This window comes from Protopterus annectens, chromosome 7.part0 (assembly GCF_019279795.1).
Source record: "Protopterus annectens isolate FY-2018-M chromosome 7.part0, PAN1.0, whole genome shotgun sequence".
Lineage (NCBI taxonomy): Eukaryota > Metazoa > Chordata > Ceratodontiformes > Protopteridae > Protopterus > Protopterus annectens.
This window is the reverse complement of record NC_056739.1, coordinates 452,264,591-452,289,338: the sequence shown is the minus strand read 5'-3', so window position 1 is coordinate 452,289,338 and position 24,748 is coordinate 452,264,591. Positions and strand designations below refer to the sequence as shown.

At 43.7% G+C, this 24,748-nt stretch overlaps 1 protein-coding gene across 1 annotated transcript in view; it reads right to left on the bottom strand.

Annotated features, from left to right (window-relative positions):
• The window catches only part of EIF5A (eukaryotic translation initiation factor 5A), a gene marked incomplete in the record, with an annotated part of 366,037 nt that overhangs the window by 276,309 nt on the left and 64,980 nt on the right, over positions 1–24,748 (bottom strand). The window contains 1 exon segment of the mRNA XM_044077033.1: positions 13,178–13,282. Coding sequence (XP_043932968.1) covers positions 13,178–13,282 — 105 coding nt within the window.

Below are 24,748 nucleotides of genomic sequence, written 5' to 3'. Positions count from 1 at the left end.
GAGACCCTCCTTGCTGAGGTTATTGCCAGTAGGAAAGCAGTTTTCCACGATAGATGCTGTAGGTCCGCTGTAGCTGCTGGTTCAAAAGGTGCGAGTGTCAATTTTTCTAGCACAAAGTTCAAATCCCAAGCTGGCAATGGTGGTTTCCTTGGAGGTTTTACATTCTTGATTCCTCTGAGGAACTGCCTGAGTAAAGGGTGTGAAAAGACAGGTGGATCAAAGCTATATTCTGCTGAAATAGCTGATGCATGTATCTTGATGGAGGAATAGGACAGGCCTGTATGTAGAAGCTCTGCCAGATACTCCAGAATGTTAGCCATATCTATAATTGACATCTTTTCCTCTTTCAGTGCTCCAAATGACAAACCTTTTCCATTTTCCTGCATAGTTCCTTCTTGTTGAAGGTCTGCGGGCTTCAAGGATAATGTCTTTAACCCTTTGGGAAAGTTCTGGGTTAGTTGCTGCTATGTGATGTTCCATGCAGTCAGTTGCAACGTTTTTAGGTTTGGATGTATGATGCTGTAGTTGTTCTGAGTTAACAAAGGCATCAGGGGTATTGGCCACATGTTGTCCCGAGACATGCTCCTCAGTAATGGGTACCAGTGTTGTCTTGGCCAGTTTGGGGCTATCAGGGTTATCCTTGGACGTTCCTCCTTGATTTTTAGTAATACCTTGTGTATCAAGGGAAGAGGTGGAAATGCATATGCTGTTAGACCTTTCCAGCTGAAGGAGAGCGAAACCACTTTCCATGCAAGTGGGTGGAATGTCCTTGTGCAGAATTTTTTGAGTTGGTGATTGAGAGGGGAAGCGAATAGATCTGTGGTCTTCCCCATTTCTTTGAGATGGTCTTGAAGATGTCCGGGTGTAGCATCCATTCGTGGGCATCCGATGTGGTTCTGCTCAATATGTCTGCTAGAGTATTGTCCTTTCCCGGTACAAATATTGCCTGTAACTGGATGTTGTAGCTGAGTGCCAGGTTCCAAAGCTCCAAAGTCATTCTGCATAGGGGGTATGAATGAGTGCCTCCCTGCTTGTTGATGTACCACATGACTGTGGTGTTGTCTGTCCTTATCATCAAATGGCCCTCTTTTAGAAATGGTCTGAAATTTTGGATTGCCAGTTTTACTGCCAGCATTTCTTTTAGGTTGATGTGCAGGTGGAATTGATCCTGCGTCCACAATCCTTGTACGCATTTGTCCAGCATGTGAGCCCCCCATCCTAGGTCTGAGGCGTCTGTTGTGATGGTCTGGCTTGCTTGATAGCTGTGAAAGGGTAGGCCTGGGTTTGACTGGCATGTTTGTGCCCACCATAGGAACTCCTGTTTTAGGCATGGGATTAGTGGAATTTCTGCTTCTAGGCTGTGCCTGTGTTGGGACCATAAATTCCTTAGGTACCACTGCAGTTTTCTCATATGTAGTCTGGCATGTGGAACCAAGATTATGCATGATGCCATGTAGCCCAAGGCCTGCAGGACTTTTCTTGCTGTTAACTTGTTCTGTTTTGTTAGAGCCAAGAAGTAAAGAGGGAGTTCTTTTTGTTTTTCTGCGGTTAGGAATGCCATTTGTTTTACAGTGTCCAATTCCACGCCCAGGAATGTCCTTGTTTGGGATGGTATCAGCCTTGACTTTTGTAAATTGACTGTGTATCCCAGTGCTTGTAGCAAGTAAATGACCCTTTGTAAATCTGTTGTCAGCTTGCTTTTGTTGTCCCCTTGTAGCAGGCAGTCGTCCAGGTATGGATAAATTTGGATTCCTGTAGTCTGCAGTGGGCGATTACTGATGCCAGGCATTTTGTGAATACTCTGGGCAGTAGATAAGCCAAAGGGCAATGCTGAGAATTGATAATGCTCTGATCCTGCAAGAAATCTGAGGTATCTTCTGCAAATTGGTCGAATGGGGATGTGCAGGTATGCCTCCTTGAGATCTAGAGTTACCAGCCAACACTCCTTGCCCAGCATGGGAAGAAGTTGCTGTAGGGTCAGCATTTTGAATTTTGGGACAATGATGTATGTATTTAAGGTGGACAGGTCGAGAATAGGTCTCCAACTTTTTTCCTTTCTTGGAACTAGGAATAGTCTGGAGTAAAATCCTTTGCCTTGTTCTGTTATTGGCACTCTTTTCACAGCTCTCATCTTTGCTAATTGCATTATCTGCTGTAGAGCTTCTGTTTTTTGATTTCTTATCTATAGAGTCATCAGAGGATAGTTTTTTAGTTAACTGATCAAGCATAAACTCTTGGTATTGTATCATGTGAAACTGACAGTTTAAAGCTCTAGCTGAGAGAGTAGCTGAGGTATAAACTTTTTTGCCCCATCTGTCTAAAGACCTGGCTTCCCTTTCAGAAGGAATAGGGTTTTTTGCTGTGGTCGAGGCTACTGCCTTAGGCCCCTGGGATATAGTTTCGGGGTCTGCAAGTGGGGCCTTGTAAAGGTGATGATGCGTGTCTGGTACCCTGTAAAATCTGTCTGGTTTGGCAGGGGCAGGAGGTAAGGAATCTGGTGCAGAGCAGACATCATTAAAGGCATCGTCCACAACAGAGAGGACAGGAGGTATAGCTAAGGGCCTGTGTTGTGGAAGGTGCAGAAAAGTCCTAAGTCTTTTCTGGAATCTGAGAAATCCTGTTGCTGCCATTGGAATTGTTCTCGCATGGCATGTAAGGTTTCCCCAAAGGAGAATTCTTCTGGTGGAGAAGCAGCTGGAATGGATTCTTCAGCATCTGAGTCTTCATAATTGGAGAAAGGAGCCTCTGGCTGGTCTGTAATATCTGAGTCATCCGCAGAATCATCAGAGGACACAGGCTCGGGGGGCTCTGCCCTAGGTCTCTTCTCTGGGGGCTGAGAGGCCCCGTCTGGGTGAGATTGAGATCCCCTGATTAAGGACATTAAATCTTCTGCCAGAGTAAGCATTTGTGAACTAGAAGTAGGCCTGGTTGAGGGGGGTTTAACAGGCACTGATTTAGTAGACTTGGCTGCTTTAGCCCTGGCAAAGGCCTTAATGGACATGGCTGCAGGAGGCCTAGCAACACCACGTGCTGGGGTAGAGACATCCAAAGGGATGGTGTCTGATAATTCACTAGAAGCCACTGTAGTAGGTAAAATTTCAGAGGCCGATTCAAGTAAGGTAGCAGGAACCTCAGAAGTAGTCAAAGATTCAGCTGTGCTTTGATCAGTTTTCTCGGTTTCGGCCGAAACCGAGACGCTCGCGGTTTGCTTCACCATGGTTTCGGCCGAAACCGTGGACCGCGAGTGTCGGTCTTTTTCTTTGCGTTTAACAATTTGGGTAGTCGGAGGATCCGACGGCATAATGTACGCAAATTCTGAACCGAAAAACTGTTCAGCAAACTCCGACCGACGCCTATGCGTTCGTCGGTTGAAGGAAGCACAGGCCGAACAGGCTGCTACGTCGTGGTCTGGGCCTAAACAAGGCAAACAGTAAGAGTGGAAATCTTTGAGGTATTTGTTTCCCACAAGTTAAACAGTTATTGACTTTTTCTGACATCGGCTGAGGCAAGAAAGAGTCCCCAACGGGGTACTTAGCTTTTAGAAGTCTTCGAAGTAGTATTCGGTAGTAGAAATCTCTGGATCCGACCGGCACTTGCGAACAGCTTCTGCTTCGGGCGCCACGCGGCAAGAAAGACTGAAGAAAATGGCGTCGGCTGATGCCTTTATACCCGGAGTCCAGCAGAGATGACGTCGGGTGAAGTGCGACATCAGCCGAAGCCGGACCCGGACTTTGGAATCTGGCCGACTGCAGGGCTGCCTGACGACAGGACAACCCAGTTGTTATGACTGCAGATGCATCCATGAAGGACATCAGCAGGCGTTGCTTCCATACCCGAAGTAAGTCACTTAAGACTTTGGTTTTCTACAAAGCTGAGATGGCTGCACAGTTTTAAAGGTCAAACTGGCAAATTGAAACAGCCTTTGTAGTCATGGGAAGACCCTAAACAGAAGAGGCAGAGGTCGTGCCCATCTTTGTGCAGGATTTGACATTCACAGTTACATTTCCCACTCCTAGGATGACTGAGACCGAATCAGTTTAAGGAAATAAAAAAAACAAAAAATTACCACACACACAGCAACTAGAATAGACAGTGGTTCCCAATGGGGTACTTCTTTTTGAAGACACTGGTGTGGAGAAGTAAGAGTAAGCTGATGTTTAACTGGTGGCAGAGAAGTTCTGATGTCATTGCGTGCAGATGTCACATTTATGGCCCACACTTTATAGTACCTACATGTGACGTCCCACGCACCATACAGCAGCCAGGCTAAGTTTTTGTACGTGTGTTTTGTCAAGTCGCCTCAGGCTGAGGATCCCTCATGTACAGAATACAACATAATAGGACATCTGAAGAATTAAAGTGGGGGAACTGCAAAAACTAATCTTTGCTATAAAAGTGCCAACCACAAGGCAGGCACCTGACTGTCCAATTAGGAGAAAGTTGCCAGAAAGTTTGAGGTTATCAATGAGAGGAGAGGGGCAGATGTGGGCAAGTCTCCCCAGTAACCAAAGGAGTTGCCTGGACAGTTGGTCATGCAGCTTGACAAATTTTTCTACAGATTAAACCACTTTGGAACTCAAGTTGCAGAGACCCAACTTTTCCCTTTTTAAAGGGAACCCGATAAAAGTGCTTTAAAGGTTGAAGTGATAAACATGAACTCCCCCCAAATCTCTAACTCATTCATGATTTCCTAACAAACCGGGCACTTACAAGACCCCCCCCCCACATAGACTTGCAGCTAAAATAAATAATTCTTTTAGTCTACGCACAGGTTTAAAAGGGAGTTGAGAAAAATTAAAACCAGGTAAAGTACTTCAAGACGTCTCCCCAATTATCAGTAGCTTAATTTCAGCTTCGTGTGAAAAACTATAAAGGGAGCCAACTGTCTTTCAGTAAAATTCCTTTACTGGCTAGTAAGAACAATGCCTGGATGTCAGCAAAACAAGTTTAGAGAGCCGGAACTAAATTAACCAGAAAAAGTAAATGCATTATCTGAAAAGTATCATACTTTTCAACAAAATGCAGTTCAAATGTCATCTTCTGGTACAAAAAATAATTTAGAGGGGAAAAAGTAATGGGACTCCTGCAGGAATATCAAATCAAAAGCTGGAAAAAAGCTTTAATTGGATATTCAGATAGTGAAAGTACAGCTGTGTGCACTATAAATGTAGATGCTAGTGTCTTCAATGCTGCAGTCATTGTTGGGTTATCCCTGTTGTGGTAGCCCTCAGTCAGTCCTAAGAGACTAAAGGGTTTTTGTGGGACGGCTGCTGTCGCTTGCTGGCTGACATCAGGTAGAGCTACAAAAGGAGAGCAGGCGATGCCATTACCTCAGTTTTTCCTGCCTTAACCAAAGTCATCCAACTTTGGAATTAATACACCTGGGGGTCGGAAACCCCCCAGGAGACATGTGTCTATCCAAGGAAAGCAGATATCAGAAGGAGAGAGGGAAAAGCAGGTCTGCTTCAGTCAAGACACTCCAACATCTACATTTATGGTGAGTGCACACAATTGTACTATGTTCTTAGTGTTTCACTGCTGCAGTCATTACTGTTGAGAAGATTCCCAAAGCTGAGAAGGGTGGAAGGTAAAAGGATAGTCAATGTGGGGTGAGTATGCCCTGCAGAATTGCAGAGGCAAACCCAGCCCTAGCTTTTGAGAAGTTCAAATGGTAATGTTTGGTGAAAGTGTGGACTGAAGTCCAAGTGGCAGCTTCCAGGATGTCCTTGGCGGGGACCCCTCTAAGGAATGCTGTAGATTGCAGAGATAGCCTTGGTGGAATGGGTTCTGATGGTAGAAGGGGCTCGTTTCCCATGCAAGGAGTAGCAGCAATGGATGCAGTGTGCTATCCATTTGGAAACTGTCTGCTTGACTGACCCCCCCCCCCCCCCGTACCCCTGGTTTAAAGCTGACCAGAAGCTGGTTAGTTTTCCTGAAGGAAATGGTACAATCAACAAAATCTGAGCTGACTGTGCACATCTAATGAATGCAGTATCCTTCCCCCTTGTTCTAAGGGTTTGGGAAGAAGGTGGACAGCCTGGTTGAGGGTAACATCCGAAACCACTTTTGATATAAAGGAGGGGTTGGTTCTCAGGGAGACCCTGTCTGCATGAAATATAAATGGTTCAATGGCCATTAAGGTTTGGAGTTCTGACACTCCTGGCTGAAGTAATAGCCAGGAAGAAAGCAGTCTTCCAGAAGAAGTACTTTAACTCTGAGGTTGTTGCAGGTTCGAAGGGAGGCAAAGTAAGCTTTTCTAAAATAGTTCAGGTCCCAGGCTGGGTGGGCTGTCTCTTCTGGGGTGCCTGAGATTAGAGGATCCTCTACGGAATTGTCTGAGCCGTGGGTGGGAGAACAGTGGCTGCTCTGTATTAAAATAAGCCGAGATGGCAGAGGCATGGATTTTAATGGAGAAGGAGGCCACTATTAAAAAGTTTAGCGAGATAATAGAGTACAAGAGAAGTGGAGGGCTGAAGAGCATCTGCCCCCTTGGCCTGGCTCCAGGAGCAAAATCTTTTCCCATTTTGCCACAAGATTTCCTGGTGCTGGGCCTTCTGGCCTCTGATGTCAAGGACTTTTTGCTTAGGATAGATTCCTTGTTTTACCCATTCATGCTTGTCCCCCCCCCCCCCCCATCAAAAGTTAGGAGGAAGTCCCATCTCCATGCAGTTAGCAGTTTAGGGATTTGAAGTAGCTACGGGGGGGGGGGGGGTGGCAGGTGGAACAGGCTGCGCAGCAGTGGATACCAATGCTGTCTGAGCCAATCTAGGGCAATGAATATTGCCTTTGATCTTTCTTCTCATCTTGATTACAGCCTTTGGGATGAGAGGTAGCAGTGGGAATGAGTACACAAAAAGGGTATTCCAGGGGAAGGAGACAGCATCTGTCTTCCAGGCCCTGTGGGGGAACTCTGATGCAGAATTTACCCGGTGGTTTAGATGAGAGGCAGAGAGGTCCACCTGGGGAGTCCTGCAGAATTTACCCGGTGGTTGAGAGGCAGAGGGGTCCACCTGGAGAGTCCCCCATATACGAGTAATCTGCAGAAGCGCCTCCCTGTGGAGACGCCATTCGTGAGAGTCCAACAAGTTTCTGCTTAGGTGGTCTGCCAGGGAATTGTTGATGCATGTAGATACTGGGCTATTAGAATAAGTCCCATGGAAGAGGCAGTTAGCCATATATTCACGGCTAGTCTGAACAGGAGGTAAGAGAGTCCTTCCCAGTTTGTTAATGTACCACATGACTGTGGTGTTGTCTGTTTTGATGAGAAGAATCCCCGTGTTGAGGTAGGGGTTTGAAGGACAGAGTGCTTTGTACTAACATCTTTTGATGTGGGAGGGAATGATTTGTGCATCCCAGAGACCTTGGGCGCATCGGACTTTCAGGCCATGTCTGAAGCATCTGATATTGTTTGGCCTGATGGGCGGAAGGTGAAAGAAGTCCCCTGTTCTGAGCACAGGCCTGTGCCCACCAGAGAACTCTGACCTTATGCAAGGGATCACAGGCAGGAGTGTCCAGAGGTTGAGTGCGCCGACACCATAGGTTCTTTAGATCGCACTGAATTTTCCTCATGTGTAGCCTGCGCACAGGTACCACAAGAATGCAAGGTGCCGTGTACCCTAGAGCCTGTATGGACTTCCTGGCAGAAAGATGGGTTAGGGAGGCCAGAGTAGTGAAGTATTTTGGTAGAAAGGGTTGCTTTTCTGGGGTCAGAAGGCTCCTAGAAACATGATTTTTCTGAAAGGTGTAAGCTTTGATGTCTTCATGGAGAGTGAATCCTAGAGAGGTGAAAAAGGGTCTTCACAAAGGAGAGGTGCTAGAGGAGCTGTTCCCTGCTGCTCGTATGGATGAAGCAGTCATCCAGGTACGGGTAGATCTGCACATTGTTTTGCCTGCAGAAAACAATGGCAGGGGCTAGACATTTGGTAAAAAAAAACTCTGGGCAAAGTAGATAAGCCAAAGGGCAAGGATGAGAACTGGAAGGGTGTTCCAGCTTTGAAACATAGGAAATTCCTGCATGATTCGCTTTATTGGGAAGTGCAGATGGGCATCTTTTAGGTCAAAGTGACCATCCAAAGCTTTGTTTGGTAGCATGGGTAGAAGCTGTTGTAATGTAAGCTTTTTGAACTTTGGTATTACCAGAAAAGCACTGAGGAAGGAAAGGTCCAGAATGGGGCACCAGGTCCCCTCTTTCCCGGCCACCAGAAATAGTCTGGAATAAAATAGTTTTGCAATTTGTTCTGGAGGAACAGGTTCTACTGCCCTTAGGGAAATAAGGTTTTGCACTTGCTTTAGGTGCTTCTGCCCACTGGTTTGGCGGTAGGTTTGGGTACCCAAATAGGTGATGGTGTTTGGAAATTGAATTTGTACCCCTGAGAAATTTTTAGGGCCCAATTGTCTTTAGTTCCAATTTTTTGTGCATGGAGATAGGACTTCCTCCTAACTTTTGATGTGGGGGGGGGGGGGGGACAAGCATGAATGGGTAAACGTAATGGAGAGTTTTTACTGTACAGGGTACCTTTTGAATTACCTGTTCTAGTGCTAGAGGAGGGACACTGTTTAGCTCTTTGCTTGCCCTGGGTTTGAGTCCTGGCAGGTCTGTCTCTGCACGCTTTGGCTTGTACCTACATGTTAGGTGCAGGAAAGGACCAACGTGCAGAGGGAAACTTTCTGCTGAATCTACGGGGTTGCAATTGGAGAAAGTCAGTCTGCAGAGATTTTGCTTTGCCTTCCATTTCTTACAGTACCCTCCTCAGATTTTTGCCCGAACAGAGGTGCATCTGAAGTCTAGCTTTGACATTATCAGGGAGAGATTGTTCCTTCAGCAATGCACATCTGATAACGGAACCAGTCACTGCTGCCCTGGCTTGAAGCTTCTAGGGCATCAAATCTGCTGTGCAAGGCATGCTTAGCTACTTGAGAGGAAGAATGCAGAAAGTCTGCCATCTCGGTTGGCAAAATCAGGAAGAGAAAATATTTTGTGTTTTAAAAGTTCCAATGTGTGCTGTTGATATTTTAACATATGGAACTGACAATTAAGAGCTCTTATGGTAACAAGTGGCAGAGGTATATTTTTTTTAGCCCTTCTATCCAGGGCTCTGGATTCCTTGTCCGAGGTAGCTTTAACCCCCTTGGGTCCCAGAGTAATTACATCCGGATCTGCCGTTTGATTTCTGTAGAGGAATTTGAGAATTTGGCACCCTGTAGTACCAGTCAAGCTTTTTGGGTGCCAGAAGGTTATCGGGGCGATGCTGGATTACAGGTAAACATCTATTACCTCCAGAATGGGTGGGATGGCCAAAGAACTATGCTGGGGAAGATTTAGAGATTCTCCTAATCTTTTTAGATGATGTGAAATCCTGCGATTCCCATCTGAAGTGTTCCCTTAGGGTGTGAAGGGTTTCCACAAAGGAAGTCTTCAGGAGGGGATGTAGAACGAATAGATAAGTTTTCATAGGAAGTTAGAGGTGTTCCTCTTCAAAAAGATAAGTCAGATTCCTCAGTCTAAACCAGAAATGTTGTCTGGGGAAGATTCCATTCTTTTGGCAGGCGAATCCTGCTTTCCCCCGGATGAAAGTGACGAGATCCTCCATTTTAAGCATTCTAGTTTGAAGAGGGAGAGGAGTAGTGGAATGTAGGCTCTTTGTTATTTTCTTAGGATTACCCAAGCCTAGACTGAAGGGGATCCCTCTGTCATCGGGGCAGTAGTCGGACAAGAGGGTGAAGGCCCTGAAGTGGATTCCAAATTGTGCGCGATTTCCTCGGAAGCCAGTGCCTGCACATCGGCTCCTCCGGAAAACAATGCAGTCTTATGTGGCATACAGGACTCCTAAAGGGTTTCAGTAGAGGCCTGCGAAGAGAGTCTGGCATCTGGGGCTGTGAAAGCACCTCACTGAATTCCAAAGAGCTGATGACCCCTTTAGTAGTGGAGTCAGTAGGCTTGGCCTTTTGCGGTCTCGCTCTATCTTATCTTTACGCTATTTTCTGCAGGATTTGCAGTTTGCTGACTGACACCATAACACAACTCTGAGACGGACGATGAAAATAACAGTCTACAAAACTCTACATCGGACAGTTCTAGCATTAGAGAGGAGACGGAACAGTGCGGGATGTCGTGATCTGGGCCTAGACAAGCAATACCAAACCTAAACTTTAATTCTTAATGTATTTGCTTTCCACAGGCGAGACAATTAACGACTTTTTCGGACATCGGTTAGTGCAAGAAAAGTGAAGAAACCCCAACGGGGTACTTAGCTTTAGATGTTTTCAGCTGAAGTTCGACTGTCAGCCAACCGGCACTGTTGCGAACAGCTTCTGCTTTGGGCTCCACGGCAAGAAAGACTTTAGTAATGGCGTCGCCTGCTCTACTTTTATAGCTCGGACGACCTGACGTCAGCCAGCAAGCGACAGCAGCTGACACAAACCATCTCTGGTATTCGGACCGATTGAGGGCTACCACAGTAGTGATAACCCAACAGTAAAGACTGAGGCAGTGAAACACTAAACATCTGCAAAAATCAGAGCCTGAAATTAAGAGCTGGCTGCAAAAATCAGAGCCGGAAATTAAGAAAGAGCTGGCTAAGTAGGACTTTGAGAGTAGCCTTTATCAAAAAATATAATTAAAATGAGAGCCCTCAAAACATGAGACTGTTGTACCAGGGAGATTGGAACAATTTTACAGAAGCATTAAAACACAAACAAATACTTTTATTCCACAGAAGGACCAGTCTTCAGACTACTTTCCCCTTGGGGGATCCAAGGCATTTTTGTATACATAAGCTAAAGCGGAAAAACTAGCTAACAAAAGTGAGTCAAACGGGAGACTGATTCTCATTCTTCTGGCAAAGCTCACAGACTTGCAGTGAAGCTTTTTCCATCTTCCAAAGCAAAATTCTTTGGCCAAAAAAATGGAGTTGACTAGAAGAATCAAAAGTATCTTGGACTTGAACCAAGTTTAGTGTTGGGATATGAAGATGAACAGGGAGAGGACCAACAAAGCTGAAATTAGTGAATAAATGGGAGACTATAAAGCAATCACTGTGAAATATGGCTTTGCAAGAAGTGGCAGAGAATGGACTTGACTGTTAAACTTGTGAGTGGACTGTAAAGCATACACCGAACTTTGTCATTAATTGTTTAGGGCACAAGGGAAAAAGTAACCAATTAAAAATGTTTCATCTGTGCAAACCATACAATACCAGAGTATATACAATAAAGCAGTTGTGTGGTCACGGATATTTTAAAATGTGGGGATTTCACTGACTTGTATATACTAAGAAACTTCTTCAGTTGCAAAAAATGCTTTTCAGCGTGAATAAAGACTTCTTGTATATACATTCTGATGCTGGGCTGAAGTATAAATGCCAACGATTAAAAACATTGATTATAACAGCAATGAACGTCAACATTACTGCTCTTAAACTGCCTTTGTAAGGCTTGAAAAAAAATTATGAAAGCCACGAAAAATGCCAAGTGTCATACATCTACAGATAGATTTTTTTTCACCCATTGCAAAGTGCTCACAGCCAGTCCAGAAACAGGCAGGTGAAGGTATTGGTACATTCTGTGCAGAGTGAAATTGCCAAAAATGTGACCCCCTACTGCTTTTACATGAAGAGGAACTGCCCGGTGGTGCAAACAGTTAACACTTCTGAGAATTTGCGGTGGATGAAAATTTTAAAGGTACAATGGCAAGCAAAATCAGTGGAAAATTGAAATTACAGGAAGTAAATAAGACTGCAGCTTCCCTAGCAGCCTTACTACATTACTGCATATACAACTTTACTTGAAGGCAGCCAGTTCACGTAGAACCAAGTTGGCTTTTTGAAAGCATACAAGCTACATTCTCATTTAGGAGGGGGAAGAAAAAATACAGACTGCAGTGTAAGAGGGAACACTGGCTGAAGCATGCACTTTACCATAGGTAACCTTAACTTTAGGTTACAGCTAAAGCCTGTTGATGCAGCTGTCAATTTGGGACAGCTGTTCCTATCTGGAGTTAAATTTTTTGAAGCTGTACATAACCATTTCTAAATTACTAGGTGATGAGGGTGTTTAGTTAAGGGTTGCCATTAAAGTAATTCATGAAGTGACAGGTTCAGAGATCAGAAAACTGCATAAAAGAAACTCTGCCAAACATTAGGTGTACTTGTAACAAAACCTGGAAAAACACATGCAAAAAACCAGTGTACAATAAGTGGGAGCACTAGCTTTATCAAGACCACCATTCTATTCATATCCTGGACTGTAACTGGCCTTAAGGGAAGAGTAGCAAATTAAGAAAAAAGCCAACACTGCATATGGATTGTAGCATACTCATCTAATACAATTCCTCAGAGAAGTAATCTTAAGCTAGGACCCCCCCCCCCGAAAGTTTCCTGAAGATCATGGTTTTAAACACCCTAGCTACCCAGAGAATGCAGGCTTTGTCCCTGTATTCAAAAGCAATTTTGGACAGGTATTCACAAATTCACCCAGTGACTGGCATACTCTTCCAAAATACAGCAAAGGACCAAGGGTGGGTATAAAGCATAAATGGCCACACAGCCCAGATGACGGTACATTCTATGCAAAGGTCATCTACAGGATTAAGTAATGCTGCCAAGTCAGTAGTACAAAACATGACAGGCACAAAAATTCAGGTATAAACTCTTCTGCCCCTTGCACCCCAAACCATGCAAGTGTAACAATCAGATCAATCTGAAACACAAACCTCTATGGTAATGTCCATCCTTTAATGAGGCAATTCTCATACAGGCCAAAGAGCTTTTAACAAGGGAGCATCAAAAATGTTAACATACATAGGTCACACTGAACCTTGCATCCAAACATGCATAGATCCAAAAGGCCTATTCAGACAAAACTTTTTTTGTAATGTACATGTATCTGGCAGTTTTATCAACTTTGCAACTTTACTACCACATATAGGTAGACTCTTCACAGCACTAGAGACACAAGAGATTATCCTACTTGCTTAAAAGGCAAGCAGCCCGCCCCTTCGACTGAAAATCCACATTTTAACTCTCGGTTGTCAATTCTGTAGTTCTCCAATAATCCTCTCCCCAATTCAGCAATTGGGACACAAATTACTATGCTTAATTTGCAAACAAACCTACATACATCTAGTAGCATAAAAATATATGAAGCAAACACCCCTTTCCTAATTCAGTTAAACTTTTACCTGAAAATCATTTCTCTTTATATTGGGAACATCCATGTTATGGGTAGAGGGACAGATATCTTCATACTTCTTGCCAGTAAAAATGTCTATTCCAACCAGATGTACCTGAAAAGAAAAGGAATGTGCATTATGTTTTACAAAGAAAAAAAACTTACCAGGAAACCATCCTAACTCATTCAGGGCATCTTTACAAATGCTAAAACGGTGATAGTTAACAGATGATGCAACTTCAATAACTGCTGGCCAACCATCAGAAGCCAAAATAAGAATTACATGTGTCCAGGTACAACAGGAACCAAACCCACTGAGGAAAAGCTCACTACCACCACCAAGTAAAGGAATCCGCTTAAGCAAAGAGGAAAAACCGACATGTGTCAGACAGAAGACCAATTTGCTACAACTAACGATAAAGCGGCTTTAATCCTCCAGTACAAATTACAAGCAAACCTGAAATTATAATATCTCAAACTACTTACCAAACATCTAATCCAGATGTTACTACATCAGTTACAACTATAAAACATTAAAAGGAAAAAACAGCCCCCAAACCTAGGTTTGGCCTTCACAAATATTGTAGTGAGTCTAAACAAAATTAGATGCATTAAACATTTAATAACTTCTTGCACCACCCACACCTCCAGCTAATATATTCCAACTCAAATCACAAAACAGCTGAAAAAACTTGCAACCCACTAATGGCAGTCTCAAACACTCCCAAAAGCAGAAAACAGTTTAACAAAAAAGATTCACTTAACACAAAGTTCCATACTCACCATAACATTCCATTTGTATTGTCGATTTTATCTCACATATGGGTCCTGATCAGACTCTGGCATTAGCAAGCACGTGGCAATCAAAAAGCTTTAGGATACCCTCCCTTACCCACTATGCATCTCTCATTACCTCAGTGTTTGCTATTGAACAAGTGGAGTTTAGCTTTTAACACCCAAAAGGATCTTAGACCACCATTTCTGGAGTACAAGGTAAAACCTAATCCTTTAGGATCTCTTCCCATTCAACCAAGAACTCCAAGATGTGACTAGATTAAAAATAGAATGCTATGGCGAGTACATAACTTCATTATCTGATAGTCAATTTTTCATCTCACTCTCATATATGGGACAGAGTTACCCAGCTACTTTTACCCTAGGTGAACTCAACTGAGAATATTCTTCACAGCCACCGTACCAAAGGAAGCCTTTCTCCTGGAGACCAAATCCAACATGTAATGAGCGATAAAATTAGGATTGTTTTGCCCATGTGGCTCCTGCACAATCACCCAAGGAAGCACTTACCTGAAAGACTGCAGATGTGGCCATCACCCTGGTAGAATGAGCCTGAATGGACTTCAGGTTTCATGCATTTTGAGGTGCAAGTTAAATACAACTAGAAAGCTACTTTGATAAAGTAGCTTTGGAAACTGGTTTGCGTTCCAAAACTCTAGTCTTATGTAAATAGAAACGCAACAGTCTATGAACATCCAACAAATGTAATATGTATTTGCACTTATTAAAATTAATAAATAAAATATGTAAACGTATAGTTTGACTAACATCTGAGAAAACACTTGGCAAGGAGGGGATGGTATGCCAAGAGACTGTCTTTATGAAAAGCCAAACACAGGGGCTGGGAAGATAGAAGTTCTGTCTCACAGACATGATAGGAACTTTATCCTTTTGGTGTCCATCATGGAAAACAAGATGCTGCAGGTTCGAAGGGTGGTTGAACAAATCAGACGTAGAACCAAATAAATGGGGAGCAGGATCTTTGTGGGGAAGACTTAACATTGTCCCTTTAAGAAGGCTTTGCAAAGCTAGTGAGAAATTATGACTTCTCTTGCCCAATGTGAAAATATGAAATGGATAACTGGACCTTAGCAGATGCCACAGCTCCTTTACCAAAAAGGGGGGCTAGAAATTCCAGAATGAAGTGAACAGGAGATGTGATGGGATCCATATTGCGTTGCGCCCAAAATTACAAACGTCTTCCATTTATGTCTAGTCTGAATTGATGACTTATGGGAGGATATCAGAATGAGACTGGACAGGACAGCAAAAGTTGGTAATCCACAAAACTGGAGGAACCAAGCGGTCAGCTTGACTGAGCTCTGGATGAAGCATTCCTGTCTTATGCCAAGAGATCTGGAAAGGGTTCCAGAACCCAGGGCTCATTGTAGAGGAGGCCTGAGGAAAAGAAACCAGATTTGAGGCTAATGGAATGGGGGGGCATACAATCTGGGAGGGCAACTGTGTAGTACAACATCCTTTGGGTACTGCCCCAGTGGGGGAATTAGGGCAAAGTAGCTACTGCATTTGTTGTTTAGGGGAGAGGCAAAGAGGTCACAGCAAAATTGGCCTTGTGTGGAAAATGTTCATTACCTTCTGGTTGAGGGACCGTTTATGAGGCATGAGAATGGCTTTGCTCAACTTGTTTGCTATAATGCTGGGCCTTTCCAGAATGTGCGCTGTAACCAGAAAATGGTGGGATGAGACCACCCACTGCCACACTGAGCACCGATATACATGGTATGATCTGGTTCCTGGTTGTTTATGTACCATACACAGACATGTCTGTCTGAAATCGCTACTGTCCCCGAAGAGAGGTCAAATGCCTACACCAACAGAAGCACTGCCCTTATCTCCAGGATGTTTACTTGCAGCTTGGTGTCCTCTGTGGTCTAAGTACCTTGAACAATCTTCCTCAGATAATGCACCACCACCCTGAGAAGCAAACGTAGCCACTGTAGCCTGTGGTTGAGGGAACAAATGGCAGACTGTCACCTAATCTGAATGAATTCACCATGAAGAGACCCTTTTTGCATATGTTCGATAAGAATTTGGTGAGACATTGATTGAACTGACCAATGGGAAGCCAGAAGCAATGACAGAATTAGCATCCGAAACCTGGCTTGTGGGACCAACAATTGCAGCGGCCATAGATCCTAAAGCTTGTAAAACATGGCAGAAGGTACCTTGTTTCTGAAGACAGACCTTCCAGGAACCTTGGTTCTGTCACAAGGTCTTCCATTTTTGCCCCCCCCCCCCCCCAACTCTGTGTGAACTCTACACCTGTCTTGGTGGAACCATTGAGGCTTTCTGAACCACATTTTTCTGCTGCCTCTCTGGCCCTTGGGATAAGGTCTCTGAGGAACCAAAAACACATGCCCATGCCAGAAAGGGTCTTATCTTCTCACACCTGGATAGTGCATCTTCGACTTTGGGACCAAAAAGATGTGCCATTAAACGGAGTGTTGACGAACAGAAACTTAAGGTTCTGCAAAATTACAAAGACACATCCGGGCATGCTTCCTCAAAAGTGTCGGAACCAGATGCTCTGCTCATTCCTTCGGCTGCACATGCAATGAGACTCATGAAAAAAGTTGGCTACTGAATGTAGGGTGGTTAACTGAGAAGCTACTTTCTCTTTAGCTCCCTCAAGGGTATCAGAGAGCGCCTTGATCAGATCTCTTTGCAACCTGGTGAAATGTTCAAGGCAATTCAATGACCGCAAGGCAAAGGCCGCCGATGAGAAGACATGCTTCCCACACCTGTCCATCGTCCTAGAGTCTTTACTAGGAGGATGGATAGTTTAATTCTCCTGAGAGCTCCTTTGTCACTGTCATGACCACAGCATCTGCCATCTTTGTCCAGGTGGCCTTGTCTGAGGGCGCATTTACTTTACTTGATCTCCAGGAAACAGGCTCATTGGAGTCTGGGTTCTCCCGTGCCCGCTGTGAGATCAAACTTATGAGCTCATTAGTGGGCTGAGTCACCCAGGAGGTAGATGGGCAAGAACCAAAGGCAGCCAGGTAAAATGACTCCTCAGGTGAAGGACTGGACAGCCAGCCACCCCCCTTAATGTCCTCAAAAGGAAACTTCCTCAGGTGGTGACAGTTGGGATCATTCACCCTCAGAATCAGTGCCTTCTGTAGCAGACTCTTCAGTGTAGTCCAAGTTTCCTCTTGCATAATTTTCCTAGGGAACTCCAGTGGGACAGTCTGGGAAGGCATTGGAAGAGTCAGGGTTATCTGGATGGGTATCCTAGCATCCGAGGTCCTGCAGTCCCTGTCAACTTGTTACGAGTAACACACTATATCCTGTTGGATAGCAGATCTGGTGACTAGTTGCAGCAGCAGCTACAGATTTCTCAGAGGCCCCAAAGGCTGACTGATCCTAAATGGACAAGTACTACAGCTCAGACAATCCATGTTTTCAGGATGGGGTCTCCTCCAGAAGTCAGCTCGCCAGGGGTTGAAGAATGAGCAGAGCTCACTTTCACTGAAACCCCAAGGGACACTGCATATCTAAAACAATCCTGTCTTGGGTTGTGATTCGTTGTGGAGCTGGACTGGCAAGAACAGTTTTACTTGAAGTTATATTGCCTTTATCACTATTGTTAGGAAGAGATTGCTTATCAAGCTTTACTTGGATTCATATTTTGTTGTTTTCCCTTTAGTTTCACTGCTGGTTGTGAGAAAGGGATAGGTTTTAAGACAGGAAAGCTCTAGCCACCCTAAAGGGCCTAGACCGCTATAAATTTACACAGACCGGAAAATTCTGGGCATATCTAAACAATCCTGTCTTGGTTTGTGATTTGCTGTGGAGTTGACTGGCATGAGAAGTTTTATTTTTACTGTTAAAAGGAGGTGCGACTGCAAGCTATAGTGAACAGAAGCTACTGCACTTTGCATGCGACAAAGAAATTACAACTTCTGGTTGGCAGAACTTGTATGATCAGAACTTTATTGTATTTTATTATTTGCCTCACAGCAAGACGTCTCGTTCGATTCTCAGCTAGAGCGTCTTGTGTGGAGGCATGTGTGAATGGGTGTGCCTTCGTTGAAGGTTGTGCGTCCGGGCTGGCAACTCTGCACGTAAAAATCCACTACCAAACATTAGTGGACCGTAGTTCTGCTGTGGCGACCCCTAACCGGGATAAGTAAAAACACACAAGCTAGATATTGCTAGTATAATTTGTCAAAGAAGTTTATTCAAGTTCCTTTGAATTCTTTGCTGTGCAATTTTTTTCCTTTGCAATATTTTATTCATTTAAAGCCGAATATGGGTTCCTTAAATGGGTATGCAATTAACAGTTTGCTAATGCACAAGTACCTTATACGGTGTAATAAATGGTATGCATATTTAAGGTAACAGCTGATAACACTGGTTATTTGTTCCAAGTGTCAAAAATTGGATGATTTGCTTACCATTGTTGGAAGCAAATCTCGACTATGACTGCACATGTGCAACTGGCACGGCTCTGAGAACTGTTGCATCATATATTAATGACTGGACTGATGAACTAAATGTTACACAGAACAAATAAAACAAATTTAGGAAATGCATCTATTTTCTGCAAAAAACATTCAACCCCTATGAAACATGATGCCCCTGTGAACTATGAAATTGTGGATGCAAGTACTCAGCAATCTGAGGATGCAATTTGTTTGGAAGGAAACAAAAGAAAGGAAGTAGTTCAAATAAGGAAGAAAAAGAAACTGATTAAAGGAAACAGAACACGTAGTAAAAAGGATTCTGCTTCGTTATGCAACACAACAATGACAGGGAATGAAGATGTCTATCAGAAAAACCCTCAGTCTACAGAAAAAAAGGAATCGCCTTTCCAATGGAAAAGGTAAAAAAAGAGGCAAGGGACAGGTGAAAAGGAGGAAATCAAAACTGAACGTGGAAGGACTGAAGAACATTACTGTAAGAAAGACAGACGTGGACTACATGGCTCAAGGTGTTGATGCTTAACAGTGGAATTCAGACAATAGTGATGAAGATCTAGCCTTCGTAACAATTGATAGAGCAGAAATTAGAAAGTTAAAGATTCTTCAGAGATGGTCAGCAAAGATGTTCTCGTAATTGGAGATTGTTATTAGAGGAACTGATACTTCTATTTCATAGGTTCATAGGTTTATACTAGGCTATCTGCCAGAGGGCATTTACAAGCCTAGCCCATAGTTTTGTGGCTTACGCCACCCCTTTAGTATGGGGAACTATACCCATTATTTTGCTGTGCCTCTATCGAGCAGTGACACTGAGGTAATCCCTGGGGTATATCTGCGATCTCCCATCCATTGGTCAAGATTTCTCTTGAACAAGGCCAGCGAGGTGCTCTGCCTCACATATACCGGGATTTTGTTCCACAGCATAGGGAGTCTTTGGGTGATGAATCTATCACTCCAGCACGTCCTATTAATAGCCGTGTCGAGGTTTAAGTCTCCCGCCCTTGTGGCTCTGACAGATCTAGATTTTTTGAGGTGAAGCATATTCATCAAATCTGGGTTTGACATGGCCTTGTATGTTAGGCAAAGGTCACCTCTGAGCAAGCGGTAGGCGACTGAGTAGAGCTGGAGTTCTTTCAGTCGGGCAGCATAGGACAGATGTTTGAGACCCTTTCTCCTTTTGGTGAGGAACTTTTGTGGCCTCTCCAGCTGCTGCAAGTGTTGGGTCAGATACATTCCGAATGGGGCATTGTACTCAATCATTGGTCTGATGAGTGATGAGTATAGGGAGACTATGACCTCCCTTGATCTAGATGAGAATCCCTTCATGATAAGGTGGGCAATGTAGAAGGTCTTCCTAACTACTTTAGCTACATGGGTGTCGAATGACAGACTACTATCCACCTGGGTCCCCAGGTCCCTGATAACTTCTTCTGTGCTCAGTGGATTGCCACCTATTTGGTAGCTAGGGGTAACCTTGTTTTTCCCGAAGGGTATGACTATACATTTTTTGGCATTTAACTTTAGGCCATGGCTCTGGCACCAGTTATCCGTTTCTGTGAGACCCTTCTGAAGGATATCTGTGTCAGATGTGTTTTCTACTATGGCGCCCAGTTTGCAGTCATCTGCAAACTTTGTCAGCCATAACCCTCCTGTGTTTGCTTGTACTTCGGAAAAGTAGATGCCAAACAAGAGTGGGCCCAGGACTGAGCCCTGTGGTACACCACTTGTGACAGGCTTCGAGTGACATGGCGCCAGCAACTCTGACCCTGTGGGTTCTGTCACTCAGCCAGTTTGCAACCCATCTTGTGATGTATGGGTTAACATTTAAGCTGATGAGTTTTTCAATGATACCCGAGTGGGGTATTGTATCGAAGGCCTTTGCCAGATCGAGGTAGGCTGTATGGACTGCCTTTCCCTCATCAATGGCTTTGGTGACAGTTTCGAAAAAGTCAACCAAGTTTAGAAGGCATGATCTGCCTTTGACAAAGCCAAACTGGGATGGATCCAAAGTCTGCAAATTCCCTATGTCTTTATTTATGAGGTCCATTATGATCCTCTCCATGGCTTTGCAGATAAGGCTTGTCAAGCTAATGGGCGGTAATTTCCAGGGTCGGTGGAGGCACCGCCTTTGTGAAGTGGGACCACAGTTGCAGTGCGCCACTCCTGGAGTGCGTATCCAGAGGTAAGACTATGATTAAACAGCTGTTCTAGCTGTGGGTTTAATTCCTCGTTGAGTTCGTGGAGCACACAGCCGGGGACACCATCAGGTCCCATGGATGCTGTGTTTTTTGCTTTGGAGAGAGCAGTTCTCACTTGGGCGTTGGAGATGTTTGGGGGCTGCAATCGCTGGTATAGATCTCTCTCCTTTTGGGAGAAGTTTGCACTGAACCTGTCAGCCAGTATGTTGGCAATGTCTGTAGGATCAGTAATCTTCACATCATTTTGAACTAGTTCTGAGCATATCTGGGAGTTTCCTCCCAGGTTTCTAACATGGCTAAAGAAGGCCTTAAGATTGTCTTTTGAGTCTTTAGCTATTTTTCTCTCAAAATTTGCTTTGGATGATTTTATGAGAGCTCTTAGTTTTTTTACTAATAGTGATCAAGGGTGTCTTACCTTTTAAGGATTTTGCTCTATCTTGTAGTAGCTTCCTCCTTTTGTAGAGTTTGTTTATGGCTGGGGTCCACCAGACTGGACGCTTGCCTTTGGTACAAAGATTCTTTGTTTTGCTTGGGATTGCCTTATCCATGCAGTCCTGCAGGTGCTGGTAGAAGGCATTTGTAAGTGATTCAGCGGCTTGAGTACTGTTTTCCGCCGGTTCAGGGGCCTTAAAGGAGACCACACTAGTCTTTAGAAGTGTGAAGTCGGCTTTCGAGAAGTTCTTTACTGTGGTCTTTTTTTTATTTCAGGTGGGGGTGGGATGAGGACCTCCAGCGAGATTAGTTTGTGATCTGATCTCACCAGTGAGGGGTATACTTCCGGTGTTGAACATTGTGCTCCCATGTTCGTGATGATGAAATCAAGTATGTTTTCTCCTCTTGTGGGGATGGTGACTAGTTGTTCCATGGCATTTGAGTTTATGAATTCCAGGAACTTTTGGGCTAGGGTGTTTGGGCTTGAGTAGTGTTCCCAGTCTATATTAGGGTAATTGAAGTCACCTAGTATGATGGTGTTTGGTGATACATTTATCCCCTCTAGTGTTTTCAGGAAGGCCATGTGAGGTTCCTGAGTTTGTGAGGGTGGCCTGTAACATGCTACAATTTGCAGAGCAGTCTTGCCTATGGTTAATTGCACCTGGATGGTCTCAGATGCATCATGCGTTGCCACCAGTCTTGAGGTGTGGGTGTCCTTGATGAATATGGATACCCCCCCTCCTTTCGTAGTCCAAGGAGGTACGTCTCAGGTAGTTTACACCAGCGTGGACAATGACCGAGTCGTATTTGTACCTGCTGTTGATAGACCCGAGTGCTTGCGTTATGTGGCGGATTCTAGCGCCCGACAGGCAGCTTACTGTGACCTTCTCCTTACTCAGTCTGGTGAGCGGGACGTCAGTGTGTCTGACTATGGAGTCACCAATGACTAGTGTGTCTGACATTGTGTTTGGCCTTAAGGGCTGTGACTGTTTGACACTGACTGTGAGGTCTGTGTTGCAGGTGTTGTGTTCTGAGGTGGTGGTTGTTTGGGTGTCTGCTTTGGTGGCCTCTGCTGTTTTGGTAGATTTTTGATCAGAGCCTCCGAGTATGTCTTTGTGTGTTTATGTGTATGATTTGAGGTTGTGATGGTACTATGTGAGACTGGGTCTATAGTGTGTGTGGTAACCTTCCCCTCCTGACTGGTCTTGCCAGTCCTATGTTGAGAGCTCAGCCTCCAGTTTGGCCATATAGTTGCATCTCTCGCATGTATTTGTGTTTTGTGGGAGGAGGAGAGGGTTGTCTGTGTACATGAGGCAATTGTAACATTGCCTCAATATTCCCAGGTTCACCAGCTGAGCAGGAGAGGACACTAGCAACTGATCCTCGACATGCTAGAAGGACTAGACAAAAAACTTTAAAAGAGATTCCGGGATGTGGGTGACCGAGAAATGGGGGTTTGCCATTTTGGGGTGCTATCTATAAGAGTGCCATATCAAGGTAATAAGTACTGTAGGAGCAAGTGCTAGGTTTAACAGATAGAGAATAGTCTACTTGGAGTCAAGTAGAGATGATCTTTTTAGTTATAGGATACGCTGATTAGATCAGTAGTATAGTTCGAGGAAGGTAGTTTTAAGGGAAAATTTGAAGAGTGGACTTTAGGTAGCCCGAATAGTTTAAACCTGTTTAACCGGCGCTGCCCTAGTGTGCAACAGTGGCAGCTCTGCGCTAATGCGCGCCAAAGCGTGCTTTATAGCAGGGGGCTGGAAAAGACAGGAAATGACCCAAAATGGCCAATAAACTACAAGTTACTGCCTTAAACCACTCCTCTGAGGACAAACAGGCAGCTCAGTACTCCCTACTCCCACTAGTGAGTAAAGAAACTACCCCTTGACCAAACAAGGAAAATGGAGAAACACAGGAACCAAGACAAAGCCCAGGGATCAGCAAATCTGATCACTGGAACAAACTATTAGGAAAGTATGGAAAACAAGAGTATTTTTTGTTTTTTTCAAGTTTTTTTTTAGATAGGCAGAAAATACAATAAATGCTGTGTTTTTCGACTAATTGCTATCAAAAGCTAGTACACTTGAGTGTATTAGCCTGTTTAACTTTTAAGCAAAACTTAAGCAAGCAAGTGCAACAAACAATTCAAGCTATTAAAAACAGTAAAAGCAGGTAATAACAGAATAAAACAGGCAGAAATAGCAATCGAAAGGCTTAAAAAGTCGAAAATGCAGAAAAAAATACTTAGAATCTGGAAAGTTTGTCTTTTCTGGTCTCTGCTGCTCTAGGAACTCTGCTGGACACCACGAGGAGCTGTGCTGAGTTCTCTATAGCCAGAAAAGCCCGCCAAAGCGTGCTTTATAGCAGGGGGCTGGAAAAGACAGGAAATGACCCAAAATGGCCAATAAACTACAAGTTACTGCCTTAAACCACTCCTCTGAGGACCTTGTCAGAAGCAAAAATAGAAGATGTGAAAAAAGCCTTGGAATGCCTTAATGTAATCTGTTTTTATTCATGTTGGTACAAATGACGTCACCAACAAAGATTCTCTGACTAACTTACCAGAGATAGAGAACAATATAAAAAGGGTATTAGGTACCCACTTCCATTTCAGAAATATAAGAAAAATCAGGAAAACAATAGTTACAAGGTTACAAATGGTTATTACAAAGATTTAGGAAGAAACAAGAGGGTAGAATTTCAGGAAAGGTTTGAAACAAGAAATAGCCATCTGGATGAATTGGATACATTTCATGAGGACACTGAAGCTTTTTTAGGACCACGCAGGTCAGAAAGACTAGCAAACAACGAAACCCCTCGGACCCTGGACAACAGGAACATACAGAGGGGGGAGATTTTGTATGGAGAACCAGAGGGAGGAGAGGGAGATGGAAGAAATTTATATAGAGGAAAATGGCATTACACATATATAAAGGTTTTAAAATACATAATTATACGAATCTGAAAGTGGAAAAACAACATTTTGATTTATTTTCAAAGGGGTTTAAATTTGTAAAAACAACATATGGAGACCAGGCTAATATACTATTAGAGTTAAAAATATTCTTACGAAAATTAAATTTGAAAATCACCTGCAAACAGAAACAAACTGGGAATATATCAGCAAATGAACTTTCAGATTGTTGTCAAGTTCTTAGTAGAAGTAGTATCTACAATCCCCCACTACATCCAGTGATAGGGACCTTTGAGGCTATTAGTCGGGAACTGACAGCCCTCCTAGCTAGTATAGCTTGTACTAGTGTTAGGACATTTTTCACAAATCACCTACAGAAAGGAGATTCGGATTTTTTGGATAAACACCTACATGGAAGAAATGTCCAGTTTTAAAAAATGGAAATGTGTAGAGCTCCCAAAACTTTTGGGCAAACTGTTCAGAAAGGGTGTTGTGCATTTATCTAGATCAGGGAAGAGAATATTTGTAGTAGATATCTTGCAATATCTGACAAACATTAGCCAGGATTTTTGCCAGGCCAAAAATATAACTGTTCAGACAGCAACATTTGATGCACTTTTGATGGTCAAGACTAGGAGCATTAATAGTTTTAGAAAATTTGCTACGTTCCTACAAGATTGATGTTACTGTTTGTGAAACATGGTTAAAGAACAATGACTGGAAACCAATTCTGACAGAGTATGTTTTTACTGCAACAGACATTCTAACAAAAAAAAAAAAAAATTCAGGTG